General features: G+C 49.4%; 1 protein-coding gene across 9 annotated transcripts in view; it reads right to left on the bottom strand.

Moving 5' to 3' along the window:
- LOC119951075 (coiled-coil and C2 domain-containing protein 2A-like) overlaps nucleotides 1-24,366 on the bottom strand; it is a 610,180-nt gene that overhangs the window by 372,002 nt on the left and 213,812 nt on the right. For all 9 annotated transcript variants that reach the window (XM_038774117.1, XM_038774121.1, XM_038774113.1 and 6 more), the window contains exon 15: nucleotides 10,289-10,436. In XM_038774117.1, the coding sequence (XP_038630045.1) occupies nucleotides 10,289-10,436 (148 nt within the window). The remainder of the gene's footprint in view (nucleotides 1-10,288; nucleotides 10,437-24,366) is intronic.

Genomic DNA, 24,366 nt, shown 5'->3' on the forward strand with positions numbered 1-24,366 from the left:
TCATGGAAGGCAGAACTTGTAGCAGGACACAATTTGAGATAGCCGTAGGTTAAGCTTTGAAAAGAGAACAAATTCACAATAAAGCATCTTCTCCACATTTGAGACTACGAGCTTTATTAAGACTCGAGGAACAACACATGGTACCCAGGAGTGGCTTCAGACGCTTACTACAGGACAACTCAGTGGCAGACACAGAAAGAACAAAATGGCATGGAAATCTCCTACTGCACATTCGACTTGGGAAGATATCGCTGATGGGAGGATGTGCCTTGGATTCCCACTTCAGCTGGACACGACTGGAAATGTAAGAAGTGTCTGGAAAAGGTTTAAACAATGGTTCGATTTCGGTATCATAGCAAATGATGCAGCAGCAGCCTCAGACAAAATTAAAATAGCAATACTCATCGAAGGACATGAAGCTAGGAAAGTTTATAATGGATTTAAGTACTCAAAAGGTGAAGACAGAAACAGCTTACAAACAATACTAAACAAATTTGAAGAGTACTGTAAGGAATTTGAACAGCAAGGCATGCTCAGAGGCCAAACTGCACAGAGACTGAGTGATGCAAAACTTAAAAAATCACGAAAAGAACAAGAAATCGCGAATGAAAAGTACAAATCAAAAAGAAGAAATAACATGAATTTTTCACAAAGCCAAAACGCTGAAATCCAGTCCAGATCGGAAAGAAAAGGTAACTTACAACTTTTAGAAAGAAAAAACGCTGAAATCCGCAATAAAATGGCGTCGGAGCACATTTTGCAGTCTCGGGCAAGCAAAAAACTACAAATTGCGTCTGCGCATGCGCCGGAACTGGAAGCCGCGCATGCGCAGTTTAAAAAAGGTCGCGGTGCTGATCGTTATGCGCATGCGCAAGCCGCGCATGCGCAGTCTCAAAAAGTTTTGGTCGCGGATCGTTATGCACATGCGCATGCCGCGCATGCACAATGGACACAAAACCGCACAGTGAAGGAGGAAGGCCGATTTGCGCGTGCGCAATTCATTCCTACGCGTGACGTCATGAAGTCTGAGCATCCCGACCACGCCTACTTAAAAGGGAAATGCCCGAAAATTGAAAACAAGACACTTAAAGTGGTAAAAGCAAATTTTCTTGCCTCAGAACACAGAAAAACGCCTGAACTTAAACCAGCAGTTAAAAATAACTCACAAAACACCCTGGAAAAAGCAGTCTGCACCACCCAAAGTGAAGAGAACAAAAAGAATTCCGAAACAACAAAAGATGATTTGTTTTTCGAAGATTACCTCTCAGACATGGCTGAGTCAGTCGGATATGCTTATCACAGCATCAGCGACACGGTCGCAAAGTACAACACGAACCAACTCGTGGTAGATGAATCCAACCAAGATGATTTGGTTTTCAAAGAATACTACTCAGACATGGCTGAGTCAGTCGGATATGCTTATCACAGCATCAGCGACACGGTCGCAAAGTACAACACGAACCAACTCGTGGTAGATGAATCCAACCAAGATTATTTGGTTTTCGAAGAATACTACTCAGAGATGACTGAGTTATTTGGATATGCTGATCACTGCATCAGCGACACGGTTGCAAAGCTCAACACGAATCTACTCGTGGTAGATGAATCCAACACCATGATGCCATGGCAGCTCGTCGATACATTAGATGACAGCAATACCCAAGACGAAGACGACGCCACACAGAGAGCACAGAAAGACTCCATAGAGCGAGCGAGGACAGGCTCCACAGAGCGAGCGATGACAGGCTCCACAGTGCGAGTGATGAAAGACTCCAAAAGGGATGCAAGCAAACACTCCCTGGCGAACACCATGCATGAACAAGACCATGAAGGTAAACCCGCTGTATCTGAGCAACCGCAAGCAGACTATGAAAGTCTACCAAGCTCACATGAACAAGAAGAAGACAACGTACATCTAACCACTGACACCATGCATGAACAAGACCATGAAGGTCAACCCGCCGTATCTGAGCAACCACAAGCAGACTATGAAAGTCTAACAAGCTCACATGAACAAGAAGAAGACAATGTACCTCTACCCACTGCATGCGAAAACAGTGACAAGGTGATCACACTCGACGTACAGGATCACAGCAAGACTGACAGTTCTCAACTTGTCTGTACAGAAGCACAGAGCGAAAACAGTGACAAGGTGATCACACTCGACGTACAGGATCACAGCGAGACTGACAGTTCTCAGCTTGTCTGTACAGAAGCACAGAGTCGGGCCACCCAACAGTCCAGAGAGACAACGCCGAAAGAAAACATGCAGATTTTGACTCCAGAAGAGGAGCACCTGGAGTCCAGAGAGACCACGCCAACAGAAACCATGCAGATTTTGACTCCAGAAGAGGAGCACCTGGAGTCCAGAGAGACCACGCCAAAAGAAACCATGCAGATTTTGACTCCAGAAGAGGAGCACCTGGAGTCCAGTGAGACAACATCAACAGAAATCATGAAGATTTTAACTCCAGAAGCGGAGCGCCAAGAGTCCAGAGACACCACGTCAATTGTAATCATGAAGTTTTTGACTCCAGAAGAGGAGCGCCAAGAATCCAGAGACACCGCGTCAAATGAAATCGAGAAGAATTTGACTCCAGAAGAGGAGCACCAAGAAAGCAAAGATGAGGAATCAAATCCTCCACAAATGATTGATGTCACCAGCACCGATGCAACATCAGATCATTCGCACCACTCTCGAGGCGAAATGCTCAATGACTCAAATTATCCACACGGGACACTCATAGAGTATAACAAGAAAAACAAAAGCCAAAAGAAGCACAGCAGAAACGAGAACAACAACAGCAAGAACAAAAGCAACATGAACCGCGACAAGAAGAACAACAGAACCAACAAGAAGCATAACAAAGATAGCGACGACAAAAACAGCACCAAGAACGGCAACGAAAACAACAAAGTCAGGAACAAAGATAGCGACAACGACAAAGACAGAAACAACAAGAACAGCAACAAGAACGGCAACGAAAACAACAAAGTCAGGAACAACGACGGCGACAACACCAAAGACAGAAACGACAAAAACAGCAACAAGTACGGCAACGAAAACAACAAAGACAGGAACGACAGAAACAACAGCAATGAAACAACGACTTGTACACAATGGTACTACTTGGCAAATGAAGGACAATGCCACAGCACACTGCAAAACGATGACAAGACTACAAACATGTCATGGGATGACAACGAATCGCACAAACTCACATCTGCTCCAGAACAAGCAAGCACACCAGCATCCAAGGTGGATGAGATAATAAATCAATACCACAAGCACAGAAAAAAGTCCATGCCAGTCAACATCAGTGATGTGACCATGCAAACACCTCGGGATGACGCATTGGGTACTTAAAATAACAAGGAACACCAACAACATTCACAACGGAGTTGCAATATCAATATCACCACGTCATCAACAACAAAAAGAAAAAAAGCTCTGAACAAATTCATCAAGTTTGGACTCATAAATGTTTTATTAAGATTGGACACATAAACACATTGGCTTTGTAAAATATGCAATAGCACCATCACTTGTATAGATACGCATATCATAAGTAACTGTTTTGTACAATTTTCTTTAACGATGTACAGAAAATATGTAAAGAGAAAAAGGGGGATGTGGTGATCGTAGATTGACTAGATACAATACAATTGAGCAAACACTAGAGGGAGAGCTATAAATACACCGGGACAGGATGTACAATTTTCTTTAACGATGTACAGAAAATATGTAAAGAGAAAAAGGGGGATGTGGTGATCACAAGTTAACTAGATGCAATACAACTGAGCAAACACTAGAGGGAGCACGGGAGAGCCATATATATAAATACACCGGGACAGGAAGTGAGGACACACTTCACGGAAGGCAGAACTTGTAGCAGGACACAGACACACCAGCTAGTAGCATTTGAGGTAGCCGTAGGTTAAGCTCTGAAGAGAGAACGAATTCACAATAAAGCATCTTCTCCACATTTGAGACTACGAGCTTTATTAAGACTCGAGGAACAACACACCCTGCACCCGTGCCAACTTAACTTGTGTCTAACTTTCTGGCCTTATGGGCCCTAACACTACGCCTAGGTGGTTCCCCTGACGGTACAGCAGGAATGGAGGTGGACTGCTGTGACTCCTGCCCTGCAACAAGGGTCCCCGTTGACACACGTCGCCTGGGGTGGCCCAGCCAGTCCTGGAGGCCTGCTCTGGTCTCGAGAAAGGTCTGCATGCTCGTGGCCATTGTACACAGGGAGTGGACCATCTCCATCATGCTGCGACTGTGCCACCACACTGAGGGTCTGTGCCACGTCAGCCAGTGAGTGGGCTACATCCCTCTGGGTATGGGCCTGGGAAATGCCGCCAACGCTTTCAGCCATAGCCTGCTGTGACTGGGCCCCGATGGCCGCCAAGACACAGTCTCCCTCAACAACCTGGCACCAGCTGGGTCCCCACACACACACCGCCCCCCCCACCCCACACCACCCTCCCTTCCCCCGGCACACCCCACCGCAGCCCCTGCTCCAGGACAATCTGTCCTCCCCTTGCTCCCAATCGGGGATGAATAGGATTTCGACACGCTCCCGGAGTCACCGAAGACCAAGCCGACACCTGAGTCGCCACTAACACTGCGGCGCTCTCAACGACAGATCAAGGCTCCTGATCGTCTAAATTTGTAACCTTCTCTGTAATTTTAAAACCAATCTGTATGTATGTAGTTTTCCACCACCACCGCTGGTCTCATTTTTAACAGGGGGTGAATGTGGGAGTCACCACTGTTGTATTATACTGTATATATGGGTTTTACAGCAAGGCCCCTATACTACAGGTATGGGGGTAGATCCCTGCCTGCTGGTTCCGCCCGGTAGGCAGAGTATAAATGTGTGTGCTCATTTTGTCAGCTGCTGTAGAAGGCCACACATCTCTGTGTAATAAAGCCTTGATTGCATTCTCTTCTCGTCTCGTCGTAATTGATAGTGAATCACAGTGATGTGCTGAATAGACGCATATCAGGTGGCTCTCCTCCCAACTAGAACCAAAAGAGTTGATTTTTGGAGATTTCTGGTTCAAAAGGCCATCCAAAACTTTCCCAAGACAAAGACCAACAGTGGTGAAGTGGATGCTGGCGAACGGTAATTCGAAGGACCGACGAGAAGGTACGAGTGGCGGAAAAGGGCACGAACGGGCGGATGGCCTGGCGGACCCACGAGGCACATGCAGGCAGATGAAAAGTGGGCAGAAGTTCATCAAGTAGTATTGCCGGTAGGGTATAGAAAGGAGGTGTTGCGAGTTGCACATGAGGTACCAGTGGGAGGTCATTTGGGAATAATGAAAACTCAAGCTAAAATCCAGAAATATTTTAGTCCATAAACCTGCGGCGATTCTCCGGCCCCTGATGGGTCGATTTCCCGCCGCTGAGAGGCCTCTCACGCCGCCGTGGTTTCAATCACCTCTGGTGGCGCCGGGATTTGCGGCGCGAGCAGGCCCCCGGGGTCCTGGGGGGGCGTGGGGCAACCGGACCCCGGGGGATGCCCCCACGGTGGCCAGGCCCGCGATCGGGGTCCACATATCGGTGGGAGGACCAGTGCCGTGGGGGCACTCATTTTCTTCCGCTGCCGCCACAGCCTCCACCATGGCGAAGGCAGAAGAGAATCCCCCAACGCGCATGCGCCGGTGGTGACGTCAGCGGCCTTTTCGGCCAGCCCCGGCGCCAGGCGTCAAAGGCTGCTGGCTCCGGTTTTCGCGCCAGCCGGCGCGGCGCCAACCACTCCGGCGCGGGCCTAGCCCCTAAAGGTGCGGAGAGTTCCGCACCTTTGGGGAGGCCCGACGCCGGAGTGGTTGGCGCAACTCTGCTACGCCGGGACCCCCCGCCCCACCGGGTATGGGAGAATCCCGGCCCACCTGTCCATAAGTTTAATACTACACTTGGGGAACAAGCCGTGTGCTTCAAAAGCAACAATCCATTAAAGGTGGGGGTTGGTTGAACTCCAGGATACATTTTGGGGATCTGAAAACACCTCTTCCATAAAAATGGGACCAGGACAACAAATGAGGCACTTACAAATGAAACACTTCCTCCGCAAAGAGACTGCAGGACATCTCAGGTCCCCGGAGACCACACGACTAGATGACCTGATGAATACGGGGGATAAAGAAGGGGGGAACTGTGTAAATGTGGGCAATTACTGGACAGGGCTCGAATTTTATTAGACAAGACTAGACAGAAATGGGGGGTGAACTGGGGACAGAAATGGGTTGGGGACTCTGGAGCGAAGCACTGAGCAGAGCTAACTCCACCTCCTCCTGCACAAGGCTCAGCCTCATGCAGTTAAAAGTGGTGCACAGAGCACACCTAACAAGGATCCGAATGAACAGGTTCTTCCCGGAGGTGGAGAATAAATGTGAATGGTGCGAGAGAGGCTCGGCCAACCACACCCGCATGTTTTGTGCCTCCCCCAAGCTTGTTGGGTTCTGGACAGCCTTTTCAGAGGAAATGTCCAAGGTTGTGGGGGTGAGAGTGGAGCCGTGCCCAAATATGGCAATCTTCAGGGTATCAGAGCAGCCAGAGCTACACATGGGGAAGAGGGCCGAAGCCCTAGCATTCACTTCCCTAATCGAAAGCCGGAGAAGCCTGCTGGGCGGGCAATCAGCAGCATACCCACAGCTGCAGATTGGCTGGCAGACCTGGCGGAATTTCTCCATTTGGAGAAGATCAAATACACCATCCGAGGGTAGGAGGAAGGCTTCCTTAAAGTATGAGGGCAATTTGTAGGCCTGTCCCAGGACCTGTTCAAGGCCAACAACAGCTAGAGAGGAAGAAAACATTAAAAAAATTAGAAGAGGACTGATAGTAATACACAACCCAGGAGGACGGGTGTAGGGGGCGGGGGGGGGGGGGGGGGGGGACAAAATGCAACTGTATGTAAAATCAAAAATGGCAATAAAAATAATTTTTAAATAAAGGTTGGGTGCCGGCAGTTAAGATGACCATTTTGCCACGGTTTGTATTTTTATTTTAGTGCCTGCTGGTCTTTTTGCCCAAGGCGTTTTTTAAGGGGGTGGATAGGCTGGCATCTTCATTCGTTTGGGAAGGGAAGGTGCCAGGATAAGGAAGGGGATACTTCATAGAGGACAGCCGTCGGCGGGGGGGGGGGGGGGGGGGGGGGGGGGTTAGGCCTCCCGAATCTGATGTATTACTCCTGGACAACGGATATGGAGAAGATACGGGGTTGGAACAGGGAGGTGGAGGCTTTTTGGATAAGGTTGGAGGTGGCCTGGTGTAGGGGTCAGGGTTGCAGGAGTTGGCGACGGAGCCGCTCCCGCTAGTTCCAGGGAAATATTCTGAAAGTCCTCTGGAGGTTGCCACCCTGAAGATTTGGAGGCAATTCTGGCAGCAGTTTAGGTTTGGAGCGGGTCGAGGGTAATGCCGATTAGGGGAAATCGTGGGTTCAGGTCGGGGAGGTTGGATATGAGGTTTCGGGGGTAGGAGAAGAGAGAGGTCAGGGAAATGAAGGATTGGTTTCTGGAATGGCAGTTTGCGACCTTAGAGTAGTTGAAGGAGAAGTTTGGACTGGCACGGGAGGAGAGCTTTCAGTTCATGCAGGTGCGGGACTTTGGCGGTGTTTCCGACCTTTCCTCGCTATCAGTGGGGGGGTGGCGCTGGGTGGGGGGGACGTCTTGGCAAATTATTGGAGGATTCTGGAGGAGGATAAGGTGTCCAGGAAGGGAACTAAAGCCAAGTGGGAAGAGCAATTGGTGACAGCATTAGAGGAGGGATTGTGGTGTGAGGTGCTGCGGAGGGTGAAGGCCTCAACCTCATGCGCGACGCTGGGGCTGATGCAGCTGAAAATGGTGCACAGGATGCATCTGGCGAAGTCAAGGATGAGGCGGCTGTTTGAAGGGGTGGAAGATGTTTGTGAGCGGTGTGGTAGAGGTGATGCTAACAATGTTCTGGTCTTGCCCGAAGCTGGAAAGGTTTAGGAGGTTATTTTTTCACATCATGTCAGCAATCTTACATGTAGACTTGGTCCCCTGGAGGCCTTGGGCAGGATTCTGCCATAATCGGTGGGGCGGGCAACTCCGGCAGGACGTAGTAACGTGAACCACTCCGGCGTCGGGTCGCCCCAAAGGTGCAGAACCCTCCGCACCTTCAGGGGCTAGGCCCGCCCCAGAGTGGTTGTGCCCCGCCGACCGGCGGGAAAGGGGCTTGGTGCCACGCCAACCGCCGCCGAAGGGCCTCCGCCGGCTGGCGCAAGTTGGCGCATGCGCAGGAGCACCAGCATGTGCTGGCGACATCCCAGCGCATGCGCAGAGGGCTCCGCTTCCGCACCGGCAATGGCGGACTGCTACAGCCGCCGGTGCGGAAAAATAGAGTGCCCCCATGGCACATGCCCGCCCGCGGATCGGTGGGCCCCGATCACAGGCCAGGCCGCCGTGGGGTCATTTCCCGTGGGCAGATCCCCCTGCGCCCCCCCCCAAGAACCTCGGCGGCCGCCTGCGCCGCTAGGTCCCGCCGGTAAGGACCTACTCCAAGTTACACCGGTGGGACTGGCAAAAAACGGGCGGGACTTCAGCCCATCGTGGGCCGGAGAATTCGGGCAGCCTCGGGGCCCATTGAGTCGCGCCGGTCCCCGCCATTCTCCGAGGCGCGCCGCGCAATTCACACCAGGCCGATTTTTGGGAGGGCCGGAGGATTTGGAGGACGGCGGAGGCGAGATTCATGCCGACCGCCCGCGATTCTCCAACCCGGCAAGGGGGTCGGAGAATCCTGCCCTTATTCGGGGTGTCGGACCGGCCTGAGTTGCAGACGGTTGCGAGTACAGATATTTTAGCCTTCACCTCGTTGACTGCTTGCAGATATTGCGTGGAGGTCAGTTTCTCCATCCTGTGCCTTATCATGGCTGGAGGCCCTAATGGAGTTCTTAACACTGGAAGAGGTGAAATTTGCCGTTAGAGGGATGCATGATGGGTTCCACAAGAGTTAGTCACTGTCGACTATTAAGGGAGGTGGGGCGGGTGGAGATGGGGGGGTTGGAGAGGTTCTTCTTGATCTAGGGGTTTAAGATGTTGAGTAAGTTTTTTGTTATTATTGTTATAAAATGTAAAATGTTGAAAATTGAAATATAAAATACTTTTTTTTTTAATTAAGGATTCCCGTCAATTCCAGAATCACAGAAATCCTGTGCCAATATGAAGGCATGATACAATGTTTCAAAAGAGACCAGAAAACGCAAAAAGATGGCAGAAAAGGATCGACCACAAATTCAAATCCCCTTTCCCGCATGCATATTCAAAAACAGATTGGAATATCTAGGCAAAAAATGGAAATAAATAACTGGAAAATCACACAGTTCATCAGAAGATATGCCGCAGACCCCTAGAAAGTCTCCACACAAGGATTACATTTTTCATAAAATCAAATTCAACTTCCAGCAGGAAATTAGCCTGTGTCTGGAATCCATCAAAACTCTAAATTAAAGTTGGAGACTTTTGGATAGTCACAACTCACATAGCAAGAAAAGTCAGAAGTATTAAAATCAGTTCTAACTCCTGGTAAATATACTATTGACACCCCAAACTCCTCACTAGACTCACAGAATGCCCCTCCCTGACTTCCCGAATAACTTCCACGCCTCAGGTGCTCGCTTGACCACTGACAACCAACTATACCCCCAAGCCAACAACCCCCGGACTATCTGACTGCACTCCAACCCTCCCTGACTATTCACCCGACCACCACCCACTCCGATCACCAGATCAAACCTTCACCCCTGACTATCCTCCCAATCCCTGCTTTCTCCCTGCCAAAGTCCCTGGCCCTCGACTATCCTCCTGACCAAAACCCGGACCCCCTGACTATCCCTCCAACCATGATCCTCCCCACCCCTTTAAGCCTCTCTCTCACCCATTTACCTTACACATCTAAATTCTCTTCATAGCTTGTCAAAGTGGCATTTCAACAAAGGGACATAAGCATACCCGAACATGGGAGCTAGTGCTATTTAAAGGGGAAGTGATTTGGCTTCCCCTAAACCCTCTAAACAACGGAAGGGCTCCATGGACAGGTATGCTCCACATTTCTCAGGAGGACTGTTTCAGAAGTCTGGTGAGAAATGTGGAGCTGCAGTGTAAGGAAAGAAAATAGGAGCAGAGTGACAATTCAAAAATGCTTGCCATTCCTTAGAAGATTTGGTCCTTCATGTTTGTTTCACCATGTACATACATTTTCATTGTGGACATCATTAATTCTATTTATTCCAATTTTTAAAGATGTAATGCATACCTCTTTGTTTTGCAATGTTTTCAATTTTTCATTGTACATTCCCATTTCTTTCCTGAATTGTTCTTGAAGTTCTTGTTCTTGATCAATTACTTCTGCAATGTATTCCACTTCACATTGCTTTCCAAGGGCTTCATAATCCACTTCCAACCTGTTTGCAACAAATGTCCTTTACTGTACACTGAAAAGAATTATAGCATTTTAAATACTCCAGTAATACACTATAGCCTCCCCAAGTTTGGAAATCTACTGTTCGGAAACAACAATTATCCAGAAATCATTTGAGCAGACAAAAGCAACTCACGGTATAATTTTACTTGAGTACTTTGGAAGGCACAGTACAGTATAAAGACAAATAACTCAATTTTTCTAAATGGTTCTCAATGTTTTTCCATATAAGTATTTATATCTATTCTGGTTCACACACTTGTGGTAAATTGTTCGAAAGTCATTTCATAATCCAGAAGATTCTGAAATCCAGAAATGACTTCATTTCCAGACTGGAGCAGTTACAGTCTATTTCTATTTAAGAAAAAATATCTTCAGACCAACTCAGAATCACAGAATCTTGACAACGCAGAAGGAGGCCATTCGTCCCTTCGAGTCTGCGCTGGCTCTCAAAGAGCATTCTACCTCATCCCACTCCCCTGCCTTATCACCGTAACCTTGCACATTCTTTCTTTTCAGATAGCGTTCCAATTGCCTTTTAAAGATCTCGATCAAATCAGCCTCCACGACCCTCTCAGGAAGTTCATTCCAGACTCCAATCACCCACTGGGTGAAAACAATTTTCTTCCAATTATTTTGAATCGCTGCCTAGTTCTTGATGCTCTCCAGGAGAAACAGTTTCTCACTATTTACTCTCTCCATACCCCTCAGGATCATAAATATCTTTTATCGAATATCCTCTCGGTCTTTTTTTCTCCAAGGAAAACCGTCCTAATCCCTCCAATCTATCCTGATAGCTACAGTTTTTATGCCTGGAATCATTCTGGTGAATTTCCTCTACTTAATTCAATGCTATCACAAATGGCGCCCAAAACTGGGTGCAGTACACCTGATTGGTCCTAAACGTGTTTAATACAAGTTCAACATGATAGACATAATTTTCCCTCTGGACAGAATTTTCCTTATTTTAGGCAGAGTCAGATGGCAGGCAGGAAACGCGGCATTTAGCCCATCAGTGGTGATGATGAGTTTTTACAATGTATTATTTATTTTCTCCATGGAATTTACGCCTGTTCTGTCACCATCAGTTCAACCCGTTAATCATGTGGGAGCTCCATTTAAAGGCCACCACAGTGCTAATCAGCCACTTCTTCATGATTCACTGCTACTCATAGCTGCAAGGAAGTCTGCCCCCAGATTCTCTGATGCCTCCCTTGTCCCCAGATTCTCTGATGCCTCCCTTAGGAGACTGCGCAATTCAGTGGAGGTGCGTTGTGATGTCCTTTACTCTCGCACAGGGAGGAAACCAACATAGCAGAAGAGGACAGGTATCCAGTGCCGCAAAAGGATGTATAATCTCCTCTGTTCTGACAGGTAAATCTCTTCCCAGCGTTCTCTAGCCCCACACACCCATCACAAATCCACAGGGCGCTCAGGGAAGCAGCCCAGGCACTCCACCAGTCAGGCCGAGGAGACATTAGCGTGGATGATTCCTCTGATGTGGAAATTGAAGAACCATCACAGCTTTCACCTATACCCTCCACCAGCCCAGAAACACATATCTTGGTGGAACTTCGTTTCAGAGAGACTTCGGGGTCACAGCTGAGCTCTCTCTGGCTGAGCCCGAGATTTCCCAGGAAGCCAGCACTTGGAGGATTGGTGGAGGTCAGAAATCTACTGAGGCCAAGTCAGGTGATGTGACTCAAGACTCAGTCATGCCTCAGTTGCTGGAGCTTTAAAGGCAAAGTCAGGAACATCAGGAAGGGATGTCAGCTACACTCCTCCTGAAAGGCAAGAATGGAGGAGTCCTACCACCTTCCGTCCAACAATATAGTGCCATAATCTAAAGCCATCAACTCAACACCAAAGGTGGCAGCCACCGTGGAGACCTTGGTGCAAATTGTTCTGCTCTGCTGCAGGATATGCATTTCATTGAGCAGGCATTGTGGGCATCCACAAATGCCAGTAGATGGCAGCGCTTCTCAAGCTCACTCCAGCTGTCCCTGTATCCCAAGGAGGAGGTCAAGGCCCTTGGGCACCCATTGGGAGGAGACGTAGCTAGTCCATAGCCTGGGGCTATCCACCCAGGTGACTCTGGCTCATCCAAATCCCCTCTTCCTCTGATCACCTCAGCTCCAGTGGCCGAAAAGGTGACACTGTCACACAGTAGGAGCCCAAAAGCAGACCAGGGCCCTCCAGGTCTCAGCCCTCCAGAGAAAGCCTGCCAACAAACAAGGCATGGCAGACAGCAGGCGGTCTCCATCTCCACTGTGGTTGCTGGAGATGCACCAAGACATAGGAGCAAGGTTAGTAAGGTTAAAAAGGTTTAGATGCATAGCAAGGGCATGGGTCTTTGGCACTTGTAGATAGTGTCCACCTCTGTAATAAACTTCCACTTATCGCACTCTTTCTATAGCTCCTTGTTCCGATGAGATGTCTTCCTGCAGTGCTTGCCCAAAAACTTGATTCACTGTTCCACAGAAAGGCTGAGGACTCAGTCCACAGCTTCCACCATGTGCTTGCTGCAAAGCTGCTGACGTCCCTTCACAGTGACATGACACATCAATCATGCCAGTTTCTCATGGTGAATGTGTATGCCACCACAATGTTCAGGCTACTGTCACTCATCCCAAACATGTGCTCTCTGCACATGTTGCCCTGCCGCTTACCCCCATATTATGTGAGCCTCAGCCTCCGGTGCCACTGAACCTCAAGGACATAGATCACTAAAGAGGCCTTAGATTACTCGAAGGGAAACTCTCTGGGTGCATCATCATGATATGACCCAGGTCATTGAGAGTAAGCTTCAGACAGACAGGAGTCAGACATTCACAGTAGCTCTTTGAGGATCTGTGCACTGTCCCCATTGTAAGTCATCATCATCCTCCTGTAAAGTAGGGAATAGGGGCAACCACTCCCTTCCCATGACATGAGCCTGATGAGCAGAGGGCAGCAGAGCAGAGCTTCTGATTGGCTGTTCCGGGAGATTTGCATACGTGCAGTGCGGTCAGCGTAAGTTGAAGATGCACCTGCATCAGTGACCCGAGGAGTTCGACGGAAGGCGAGCATCCAGCAGAGGGCAGCAGAGCAGAGCTTCTGATTGGCTGTTCCGGGGAGATTTGCATACGTGCAGTGCGGTCAGCGTAAGTTGAAGGTGCACCTGCATCAGTGACCCGAGGAGTTCGACGGAAGGCGAGCATCCAGCAGAGGGCAGCAGAGCAGAGCTTCTGATTGGCTGTTCCGGGGAGATTTGCATACGTGCAGTGCGGTCAGCGTAAGTTGAAGGTGCACCTTCAGTAGTTGGGAAGTTAGTTCAGTGGGAATGGAGGCTAGGGCAGTTGAATGTTCCTCCTGCAGAATGTGGGAGGAAAGGGTCACCTCTAGTGTCCCTTCTGACTATATCTGCGGGAAGTGCACCCAACTCTAGCTCCTCGAGAACCGCGTTAGGGATCTGGAGCTGGAGCTGGATGAACTTCGGATCATTCGGGAGGCGGAGGAGGTTATTGAGAGGAGTTATAGGGAGGTAGTCACACCTCAGGTAAAAGAAGAAAGTAGATGGGTTACCGACAGGGGAGGGAGAGGGAACCGGCAGGCAGTGCAGGGATCCCATGTGACTGGAAATACTATAGTTTGAGTACTATAGATGGGTCAGTTTTTGTGCAGTGTGTGCAGGAGGGTTTTCTGACACAGTATGTAGACAGGCCAACAAGGGGCGAGGCCACATTGGATTTGGTACTGGGTAATGAACCCGGCCAGGTGTTAGATTTAGATGTAGGTGAGCACTTTGGTGATAGTGATCACAACTCGGTTATGTTTACTTTAGCAATGGGCAGGGATAGGTATATACCGCAAGGCAAGAATTATAGCTGGGGGAAAGGCAATTATGATGCTACTCGGCAAGATTTAGGATGTATAGGATGGGGAAGGAAACTGCAGGGGATGGGTACAATCGAAATGTGGAGCTTTTTCAAGGAACAGCTACTGCGTGTCCTTGATAAGTATGTACCTGTCAGGCAGGGAGGAAGTTGTCGAGCAAGGGAACCGTGGTTTACTAAGGAAGTTGAAGCATTTGTCAAGAGGAAGAAGAAGGCTTATGTTAGGATGAGACATGAAGGCTCAGTTAGGGCACTTGAGAGTTACAAGTTAGCCAGGAAGGACCTAAAGGGAGAGTTAAGAAGAGTGAGGAGAGGACACGAAAAGTCGTTGGCGGATAGGATCAAGGAAAACCCTAAGGCTTTCTATAGGTATATCAGGAACAAAAGAATGACTAGAGTAAGATTAGGGCCAATCAAGGATAGTAGTGGAAAGTTGTGTGTGGAATCAGAGGAGATAGGGGAAGCATTAAATGGATATTTTTCGTCAGTGTTTACACTGGAGAAAGACAATGTTGTCGAGGAGAACACTCAGGTTCAGTCGACCAGGCTAGATGGAATTGAGGTTCAAAAGGAGGAGGTGTTAGCAATTTTAGAAAATGTCAAAATAGATAAGTCCCCTGGGCCAGATGGGATTTATCCTAGGATTCTCTGGGAAGCCAGGGAGGAGATTGCAGAGCCTTTGTCCTTGATCTTTATGTCGTCTTTGTCGACAGGAATAGTGCCGGAAGACTGGAGGATAGCAAATGTTGTCCCCTTGTTCAAGAATGCAGAGTGCTGGGCTAATGGCAAGATTCTTGGTAGTGTAGATGAACAGAGAGATCTCGGCATCCAGGTACATAAATCCCTGAAAGTTGCCACCCAGGTTAATAGGGCTGTTAAGAAGGCATATGGTGTGCTAGCCTTTATAAGCAGGGGGATTGAGTTTCGGAACCACAAGGTCATGCTGCAGCTGTACATAACTCTGGTGCGGCCGCCCCTGGAGTACCACGTGCAGTTCTGGTCACCACATTATAGGAAGGATGTGGAAGCTTTGGAAAGGGTTCAGAGGAGATTTACTAGGATGTTGCCTGGTATGGAGGGAAGGTCTTACGAGGAAAGGCTCAGGGAATTGAGGTTGTTTTCGTTAGAGAGGAGAAGGCTGAGAGGTGACTTAATAGAGACATATAAGATAGTCAGAGGGTTAGATAGGGTGGACAGTGAGAGTCTTTTTCCTCGGATGGTGATGACCAACACGAGGGGACATAGCTTTAAATTGAGGGGTGATAGATATAGGACAGATGTCAGAGGCAGTTTCTTTACTCAGAGAGTAGTAGGGGTGTGGAACGCCCTGCCTGCAACAGTAGTAGACTCGCCAACTTTAAGGGCATTTAAGTGGTCACTGGATAGACATATGGATGAAAATGGAATAGTGTAGGTCAGATAGGCTTCAGATGGTTTCACAGGTCGGCGCAACATCGAGGGCCGAAAGGCCCGTACTGCACTGTAGTGTTCTATGTTCTATGTTCTATGATCAGTAAAAGTGTGCACTGTCAGCAGCCAGAGGGGCGAGTAATGAATTGGGAGGCTCTGAACAGGTCCCAAGCTCGTCTGCCTCGTCTGCCCGTTGCCACTGCTTCATGGCTAAGATCCTCCCCTTCCGGGACTTCTCTTAATCGTCCATCTTGATGACCTCCTCATCCGGGGAAATGTACCACTCCTCCATCTCCTCCAGAGGCAGTTCCGTCCCCTACTGAAACTCCAGGTTGTGAAGGCTGCAGCAGATGACCACAATGTGTACTATTGTGCAGAACTCCATCAGATTGGTCCAGGCACTGGAGCCTCATTTTCAGCATACCAACGGCCTGTTCCACTAAAGTGTGACAGCAGCATGAGCCTTGTTGTATCTTGTCTCAGCTTCACTCTGTGGCCTCCGCAAAGGTGTCATCAGTCATGTTCTCAGTGGGTATCCTCTGCCCTGAGGAGCCAACCCTGGAGCACTGTGGACCCTCAAACATGGCAGGAATCTGACAGCGGCCCAGGGTACATGAGTGCACACTCCCCATGAACCAAGCACACACGCGGAGAATGTGCTTCCTGTGGTCGCTAACCAGCTGAACATTTAGGGAGCGGATGCCCTTGTGGTTCAAAATGCACATCTTGATGCCTTGAGGATCATGAGTCACATGGGTGCAGTCGATGAATCCCTGCACCTGTGGAAAGCCAGTCATCTGTGTGAATCCCATGGCTCTTACATGCTGGCTTGCCTGAATTTGGTGGAAATGGATGTAGTTGTGTACCTAGCAAAGAGTGCGTCTGTCCCCTCCTTGATTAATTTATATGCGAAGGCTTGCAAAATGCCACAAAGGGCATGCGTGGAGTCCTGGAAAGAGCGAGTCATGTAAAGGTTGAGGATGGATGTGACTTTCAACATCATAGGCAGTGGATGCCCTCCAAGTCCCCATGGCACCAAATCCTGCAAAAGGGTGCATAAGTGAGCCACCATTTCCTTTGACAGCCAAAGTCTTCGCCGACACTGGTTCTCACTCACCTGCAGGAAAGTCAGGTGCCATCTGTACACCCTGGGTTGTGGAAGATACGTCTGAACAACTGCCGTGTGGGGTCCCTCATGTTACAGGGAAGCGTAAGCCCTACCACCCCTTCCTGTTCAGGGTTATCCTTGTGTCTCTGGAGAGCCAGGACCCTCACTAATGTCTTCTCTCATCTCTGTGCGCAAGAAGAATGATAACCAGTTCCGCAGGTTCCACCTCTCCCTTGCACTAATTACTGCACAAAACAGAGAACTGATGGTTATCTTTTCTCTCCAAGGGTTCACTCTTTGCCCATTCATCCGACGGCCAGTGACTCTTGGGCTGGCCACCACCTTGATGACCAGATCTTCATTGGCTCCCTAAATAGACAAGACCCCACAACACCCTTGTCCCAAGCAGCTTGACCAAGTGGCCACTTACGATGATTACGTCGGCCAACGTCAGCGTGTGACGCCGAAGTGAATGGCGTAACGCCGCTGCTGGCCCATTCGGGCCCGGAGAATACGCAATGTTTCGCGGGGCCCGTCGCCGGAGTCATCAGCGCCGTTTTTGGCGCCGGATCCCGGGCATTGCGACGGTCACCGGAGAATTTCGCCCCAGATTCTCCGCCCTGTCGCCGAACATGATTTTGGCGCCGGAGGGCGGAGAATCTAGCCCCATGTCTACTCTCCGCGATGGCCATTCCCACGGATAGGACTGACAATGCCCTACCTTCTCTTCAATTTCAACAGTTAATCCCAGCCATCCAAAATAACTGCATGCCAGTTCTTTCATCCTCACCACAGCAGAATGACCCTCACTTAGTTTGTCATGGATTTTATTACGCAAGCACGGAGGAATAATCACTCGGATTCCCCATAGTAAAACTTAACTCTGGATTGTCAACTCAAGTCTTCTTATGTTGTAGGGCTTGAGACGTGGATTTTTGATATAAGTGTCATTGTTCTTTTTAGGACCATTTCCATATCCTTCCCCATTACCTGATTGGTTTTTGTGTATCTCTATACTTGAGATGAAATCACAGGTATATTATTCACATCTGAGAAATATAGGATGTGACAAAATTGTCTTCCGATTCTTGCTTGATTTGTAACAGCAATCTTGACAAAAGCATCAGCATTCACATGCTGATTCAATTTACAACATTGAATATTGTAAGTGTCTGCTGATAATATCAAAGACCATCTCTGTAACCTATTAGTTGCTAAAGAAAGGATACCTTTATAAGATTGTCATCAAGGGTCGGTGATCTGTCAAGCATGTAAAATGATGTCTATGAAAGGTAGTGATGAAATCTTACTCCGAATAATGGGCGCGATTCTCCGCTCCCGCACGGCATCGGGAAGGCCGTCGTGAACTCGGCCAAGTTTCACGACGGCGTCAGAGGCCGCTCCTCGCACCCTATTCAGCACCCCCCCCCCCCCCCCCCACCACCACCACCACCCAGGGGGCTAGGAGCGGTGTTGTGAGAAACTCGGCCGCCGAGCCTTGACGCTTGCGTCAAAGCAGCGCGCCGAGAATGACGCGACGGCAGTGCCTAAGTGACGTCAGCCATGCATGTGTAGGTTGGCCGGCTCCAACCTGCGCATGCGCGGTTGCCGTCTTCCCCTCCGCTGCCCCGCAAGATGTGGCAGCTTGATCTTGCGGGGCTGCGGAGGGGAAAGAGTACGTCTCTTGGAGACGCCGGCCCAATGATCAGTGGGCACCGATCACGGGCCAGTCCCCTCCCGAGCACAGCCGTGGTGCTCAATCCCCTCTCCGCCCCCCACAGGCCCCAAACTTACCTTTCGCGCTATGTTCACGCCGGCAGCGACCAGGTGTGGTTGCCACCAGTGTGAATAGGTCGGGAACGTCAGGCCGCTCAGCCCATCCAGGCCGGAGAATCGCCGGTCGCCGTGAAAAACGGCGAGCGGCGATTCTCCGAGCGGGGGGGGGGGGGGTGAGAGAATCGCGGGGGGTGCCAGGACGGCGTGTCGTGATTCGCCCGGCCCTCCCGCGATTCTCCCACCCGGCGTGGGGAGGGGAGAATCGCGCCCATAATAACCAATGCCTCTTTTTCCAGGTGAGCAAAATTAGTTTCTGTGCTAGTTCGTGAAGCAAATGCTGTTGGTTGTTCCTCTTCTGAGGGCATTATGAGCAGGCAACTGCACCAACCCCATAGGTTGATGCGTCGCATGTAAGCTGTAACCTGACCTTGGAATTGTAGTGAACTACAACTGACTTCTTTAAGGCTTCTTTTACCTCTTTATAAGCATTTTTGCATTTTTTTTGTCCAGTGCCATACTTGTTTATCACATAACGAAGTGTGTAATGGCTTGAGAGATGGTGCAGGAGGGAGGGGTTCAGATTTTTGGGACATTGGAACCTGTTCTGGGGGCGGTGGGACCATTACAAACCGGATGGTCTACACCTGGGCAGGACTGGAACCAATGTCCTAGGGGGTGCTTTTGCTAACACTGTTGGGGAGGTTTTAAACTAATGTGGCAGGGGGATGGGAACCAGATTAGGAAGTTAGAGGTCAGTAAAGAAGCAGCAACTAAAGCCAGTAAGGTACGAGGCAATAAACTCAATGTGACTAAGGGGAAGAGTAGACAGGGAAGAGATGATGAACGCAAAGGTGGTCTGAGGTGCATTTGTTTTAATGCGAGAAGTGTAGCAGGTAAGGCAGATGAACTTAGGGCTTGGATCAGTACCTGGGAATATGATGCTATTGGTATACTGAGACTTGGTTGAGGGAAGGGCAGGACTGGCAACTGAATATCCCAGGGTATAGATGCTTCAGGAGGGATAGAGAGGGAGGTAGAAGGGGTGGAGGAGTTGCATTACTCATCAGAGATGATATCACAGCTGTGATTAAGGAGGGCATGATGGAGGATTCGAGCACTGAGGCAATATGGGTGGAGCTGAGAAATAGGAAGGGTGCAGTAACATTGTTGGGACTTTACTACAGGCCTCCCAAAAGCGAGCATGAAGTAGAGGTACAAATATGCAGACAGATTATAGAAAAATGTAGGAGCAATAGGGTGGTTGTGATGGGAGATTTTAACTTCCCCAACATTGAATGGGATTTGTGTAGTGTTGGAGGCGTAGATGCAGCAGAGTTTGTAAGGAGCATCCAGGAGAGTTTTTTAGAGCAGTATGTAAATAGTCCAACTCGGGAAGGGGCCATACTAGACCTGGTATTGGGGAATGATCCCGGCCAGGTGGTTGATGTTTCAGTCGGTGATTACTTTGGGATCACAATTCCGTAAGTTTTAGAATACTCACGGACAAGGACAAGAGGGGTCCGAAAGGAAGAGTACTAAATTGGGGAAAGGCAGAGTATAACAAAATTCGGTAGGAGCTAGGGAATGTGGATTGGGAGCAGCTGTTTAAGGGTAAATCCACATTTGAAATGTGGAAGTCTTTTAAGGAAAGGTTGATTAGAGTGCAGGACAGACATGTTCCTGTGAAAATGAAAGATAGAAATGACAAGATTAGGGAACCATGGATGACGTGTGAAATTGTGAGACTAGCTAAGATGAAAAAGAAAGCATACATAGGATCGAGGAAACTCAAAACTGATGAAGCTTTGGAGGAATATCGGGAAAGTAGGACGAATCTCAAACGCGCAATAAAGAGGGCTAAAATTTTTGGCGAACAGTGTTAAGGAAAATCCCAAAGCATTTTATTCGTATGTAAGGAGCAAGAGGGTAACTAGAGAAAGGATTGGCCCACTTAAAGACAAAAGAGGGAATTTATGCGTGGACACAGAGGAAATAGGTGAGATTCTTAATGAGTACTTTGCATCGGTATTCACAAAGGACAGGGACAAGACGGATGTTGAGGCTAGGGATGGATGTTTAAATACTCTCGGTCAAGTTGTCATACGGAAGGGGGGAGTTTTGGGTATTCTAAAAGACATTAAGGTGGATAAGTCCCCAGGACCGGATGGGATATATCCCAGGTTACTGAGGGAAGCGAGGGTCAAAATAGCTGGGGCCTTAACAGATATCTTTGCAGCATCCTTGAGCACGGGTGAGGTCCAGGAGGACTGGAGAATTGCTAATGTTGTCCCTTTGTTTAAGAAGGGTAGCAGGGATAATCCAGGGAATTATAGACCTGTGAGCTTGACGTCAGTGGTAGGCAAACTGTTGGAGAAGATACTGAGGGATAGGATCTATTCACATCTGGAAGAAAATAGACTTATCAGTGATAGGCAGCATGGTTTTGTGCAGGGAAGGTCATGTCTTACAAACCTAATAGAATTCTTTGAGGAAGTGACAAAGTTAATTGATGAGGGAAGGGCTGTAGATGTCGTATACATGGACTTTAGTAAGGCGTTTGATAAGGTTTCCCATGGCAGGTTGATGGAAAAAGTGAAGTCGTATGGGGTTCAGGGACTACTAGCTAGATGGATAAAGAACTGGCTGGGCAACAGGAGACAGAGAGTAGTGGTGGAAGGGAGTGTCTCAAAATGGAGAAGGGTGACTAGTGGTGTTCCACAGGGATCCGTGCTCAGACCACTGTTGTTTGTGATCTACATAAATGACCTGGAGGAAGGTATAGGTGGTCTGATTAGCAAGTTTGCAGATGATACTAAGATTGGTGGAGTTGCAGATAGCGAGGAGGACTGTCAGATAATAAAACAAAATATAGATAGATTGGAGAGTTGGGCAGAGAAATGGCAGATGGAGTTCAATCCAGGAAAATGCGAGGTGATGCATTTTGGAAGATCAAATTCAAGAGCGGACTATATGGTCAATGGAAGGGTCTTGGGGAAAATTGATGTGCAGAGAGATCTGGGAGTTCAGGTCCATTGTACCCTGAAGGTGGCAACGCAGGTTGATAGAGTGGTCAAGAAGGCATACAGCATGCTTGCCTTCATCGGCCGGGGTATTGAGTACAAGAGTTGGCAGGTCATGTTACAGTTGTATAGGACTTTGGTTCGGCCACATTTGGAATACTGCGTGCAGTTCTGGTCGCCACATTACCAGAAGGATGTGGATGCCTTGGAGAGGGTGCAGAGGAGGTTCACCAGGATGTTGCTTGGTATGGAGGGTGCTAGCTATGAAGAAAGGTTGAGTAGATTAGGATTGTTTTCGTTGGAAAGACGGAGGTTGAGGGGGGACCTGATTGAGGTCTACAAAATTATGAGAGGTATGGACAGGGTGGATAGCAACAAGCTTTTCCCAAGGGTGGGGGTGTCAGTTACAAGGGGTCACGATTTCAAGGTGAGAGGGGGAAAGTTTAAGGGAGATGAGCGTGGAAATTTTTTTACGCAGAGGGTGGTGGGTGCCTGGAACGCTTTACCAGCGGAGATGGTAGAGGCGGGCACGATAGCATCATTTAAGAGGCATCTAGACAGGTATATGAATGGGCAGGAACAGAGGGAAGTAGACCTTGGAAAATAGGAGACAGGTTTAGATAAAGGATCTGGATCGGCGCAGGCTGGGAGGGCCGAAGGGCCTGCTCTTGTGCTGTAATTTTCTTTGTTCTTTGTTCAACAACATTGCTACCGTAACAGTGTTTTAATCCCCAGAAATGACCTCATTTGCATTAGATTTTGAGGCTGTGGTGCTTCTAAGATTTCTAACAACTTTTTCAGTTTCTTATGTAAGTCATCTTTATCAATGATGTGACCCAAGTAGTTTATGGGTGTTTTGAAAAAGTCACACTTTTCCTTTTTAACTCGGAGATTCTGACTTTGCAGATGTTCCAGTGTTTTTCAAGTGCTCGTGTTCACTTGAGCCAGTGATGAGGATGTCATCCAGATAACATTGCACATCATTTATTCACTCAGATTTTGGTCCATGTCGGGAAAGAGTTAATGTCCCCTTGTACTTATGTTGGAATTGGGGTTTTTATTGTTTACTAGATCACACTTACTATTTAATATATTGCAATTACTATTTAATATACTGTATTAAATATAACGGAGATACAGATGGCACTGTGGTGTTATTGGAGAAGTGACTGTTGACACAATGGGCGGGATTCTCTCAGCCCAGGCTGGGCCGGAGAATCGCTGGACCGGGCGCGAATCGTGCGACGCCACCCCGATGCCAGTCTGCCGATTGGAGAATCGGCGCCGGTGCGGTTGGAGCGAGGCTGGTCAGGGCCGCTCTACACGACCCCGCCCCCCCCGCCATTTCTCCACTTGGGATGGGCCGAGAGGGCGTTAAAAAAAATCTGAGTCCCGCTGGCGCTGTCCACGTGTGGTCTTACCTGACGGGACCTCGGCGTGCATCCATCCGGCGGCAGCCTGGTGCGGGGAGGAAGGGGGGGTCCGACCCCGGGGGAGGGCCTCCCCTGTGGCCTGGCTAGCAATCAGGGCCTACCGATTGGCGGGCCGGACTCTCGGGCAGGGGGCCTCTTTTTCTCCGTGCCGGCACCTGTAGCCCTACGCCATGTTGCATTGGGACCAGTGCGGAGAAGGGAGCCATTGCGCATGCGCGCATTCGAGCTGGTTGTACTGCGCATGCGCAGGCCCACAGCGCCCATTTGATGCCGGCAATAGCAGCTGGAGCGACATGAGTTGCTCCAGTGCCATGCTGGCCTACTGAGGAGCTCGAAATCGCAGCTCCTGAGGGCCTTTTGACACCGTCGAGAAATGCAATGGCGTCAACACAGCCTCAGGATCAGAGAATCCCACCCAATAAACTTGGAGTTGAAGAAGTCAGGACTTGCTCTCTGGTTCTTATTATACGGTTCTGGTGGAGCTTAACAGTCCATGGACCTCTGAAATAGAGCAAGTGCAGATGTTATCCCAAATGGAAGTCTCCTGTAGTGGGACAAACCTTTGTGTGTCACGATAGTGAGTAACGGTTGTGATTTTGCAGCCACATTCATTTGCAAATATACCAATGATAAATCTATCTTACAGAATTTCTGACTTCCAAATCCAGCAAATAAGTCTTCAATCAGTGGAAGTGGACAGTGATCCGCACACAATACACAGAAACATACACAGAAAATATAAACAGGAGGAGGCTATTTGACCCTTTGAGCCTGCTCTGCCATTCATTAGGATCATGGCTGATCATCAAGTTCAGGGGCGGGATTCTCCGATCCCCTGCCGGGTCGAAGAATCGCCCGGGGCCGGCGTCAATCCCGCCCCGGCCGTGTCCCGAATTCTCCGCCCCCCCGAGATTCGGCGCGGGCGGGAATCGCGCTGCACCGGTCGGTGGGCCCCCCGCGCTGGTCGGCGGGGCCCCCGCGGTGATTCTCCGGCCCGCAATGGGCTGAAGTCCCGCCGCTGACCAGCTTCTCCCGTCGGCGTGGTTTAAACCACCTCTCTTACCGGCGGGATTGGCGGCGCGGGAGGGCGCCGGGGTCCTGGGGGGGGGCGCGGGGCAATCTGACCCCAGGGGGTGCCCCCACGGTGGCCTGGCCCGTGATCGGGGCCCACCGATCGGCCGGCGGGCCTGTGCCGTGGGACACTCTTTTTCTTCCGCCTTCGCCATGGTCTTCACCATGGCGGAGGAGGAAGAGACCCCCTCCCCTGCACATGCGCCCGTATGACGTCAGC

The sequence above is a fragment of the Scyliorhinus canicula genome, chromosome 16, assembly GCF_902713615.1.
Source record: "Scyliorhinus canicula chromosome 16, sScyCan1.1, whole genome shotgun sequence".
Lineage (NCBI taxonomy): Eukaryota > Metazoa > Chordata > Chondrichthyes > Carcharhiniformes > Scyliorhinidae > Scyliorhinus > Scyliorhinus canicula.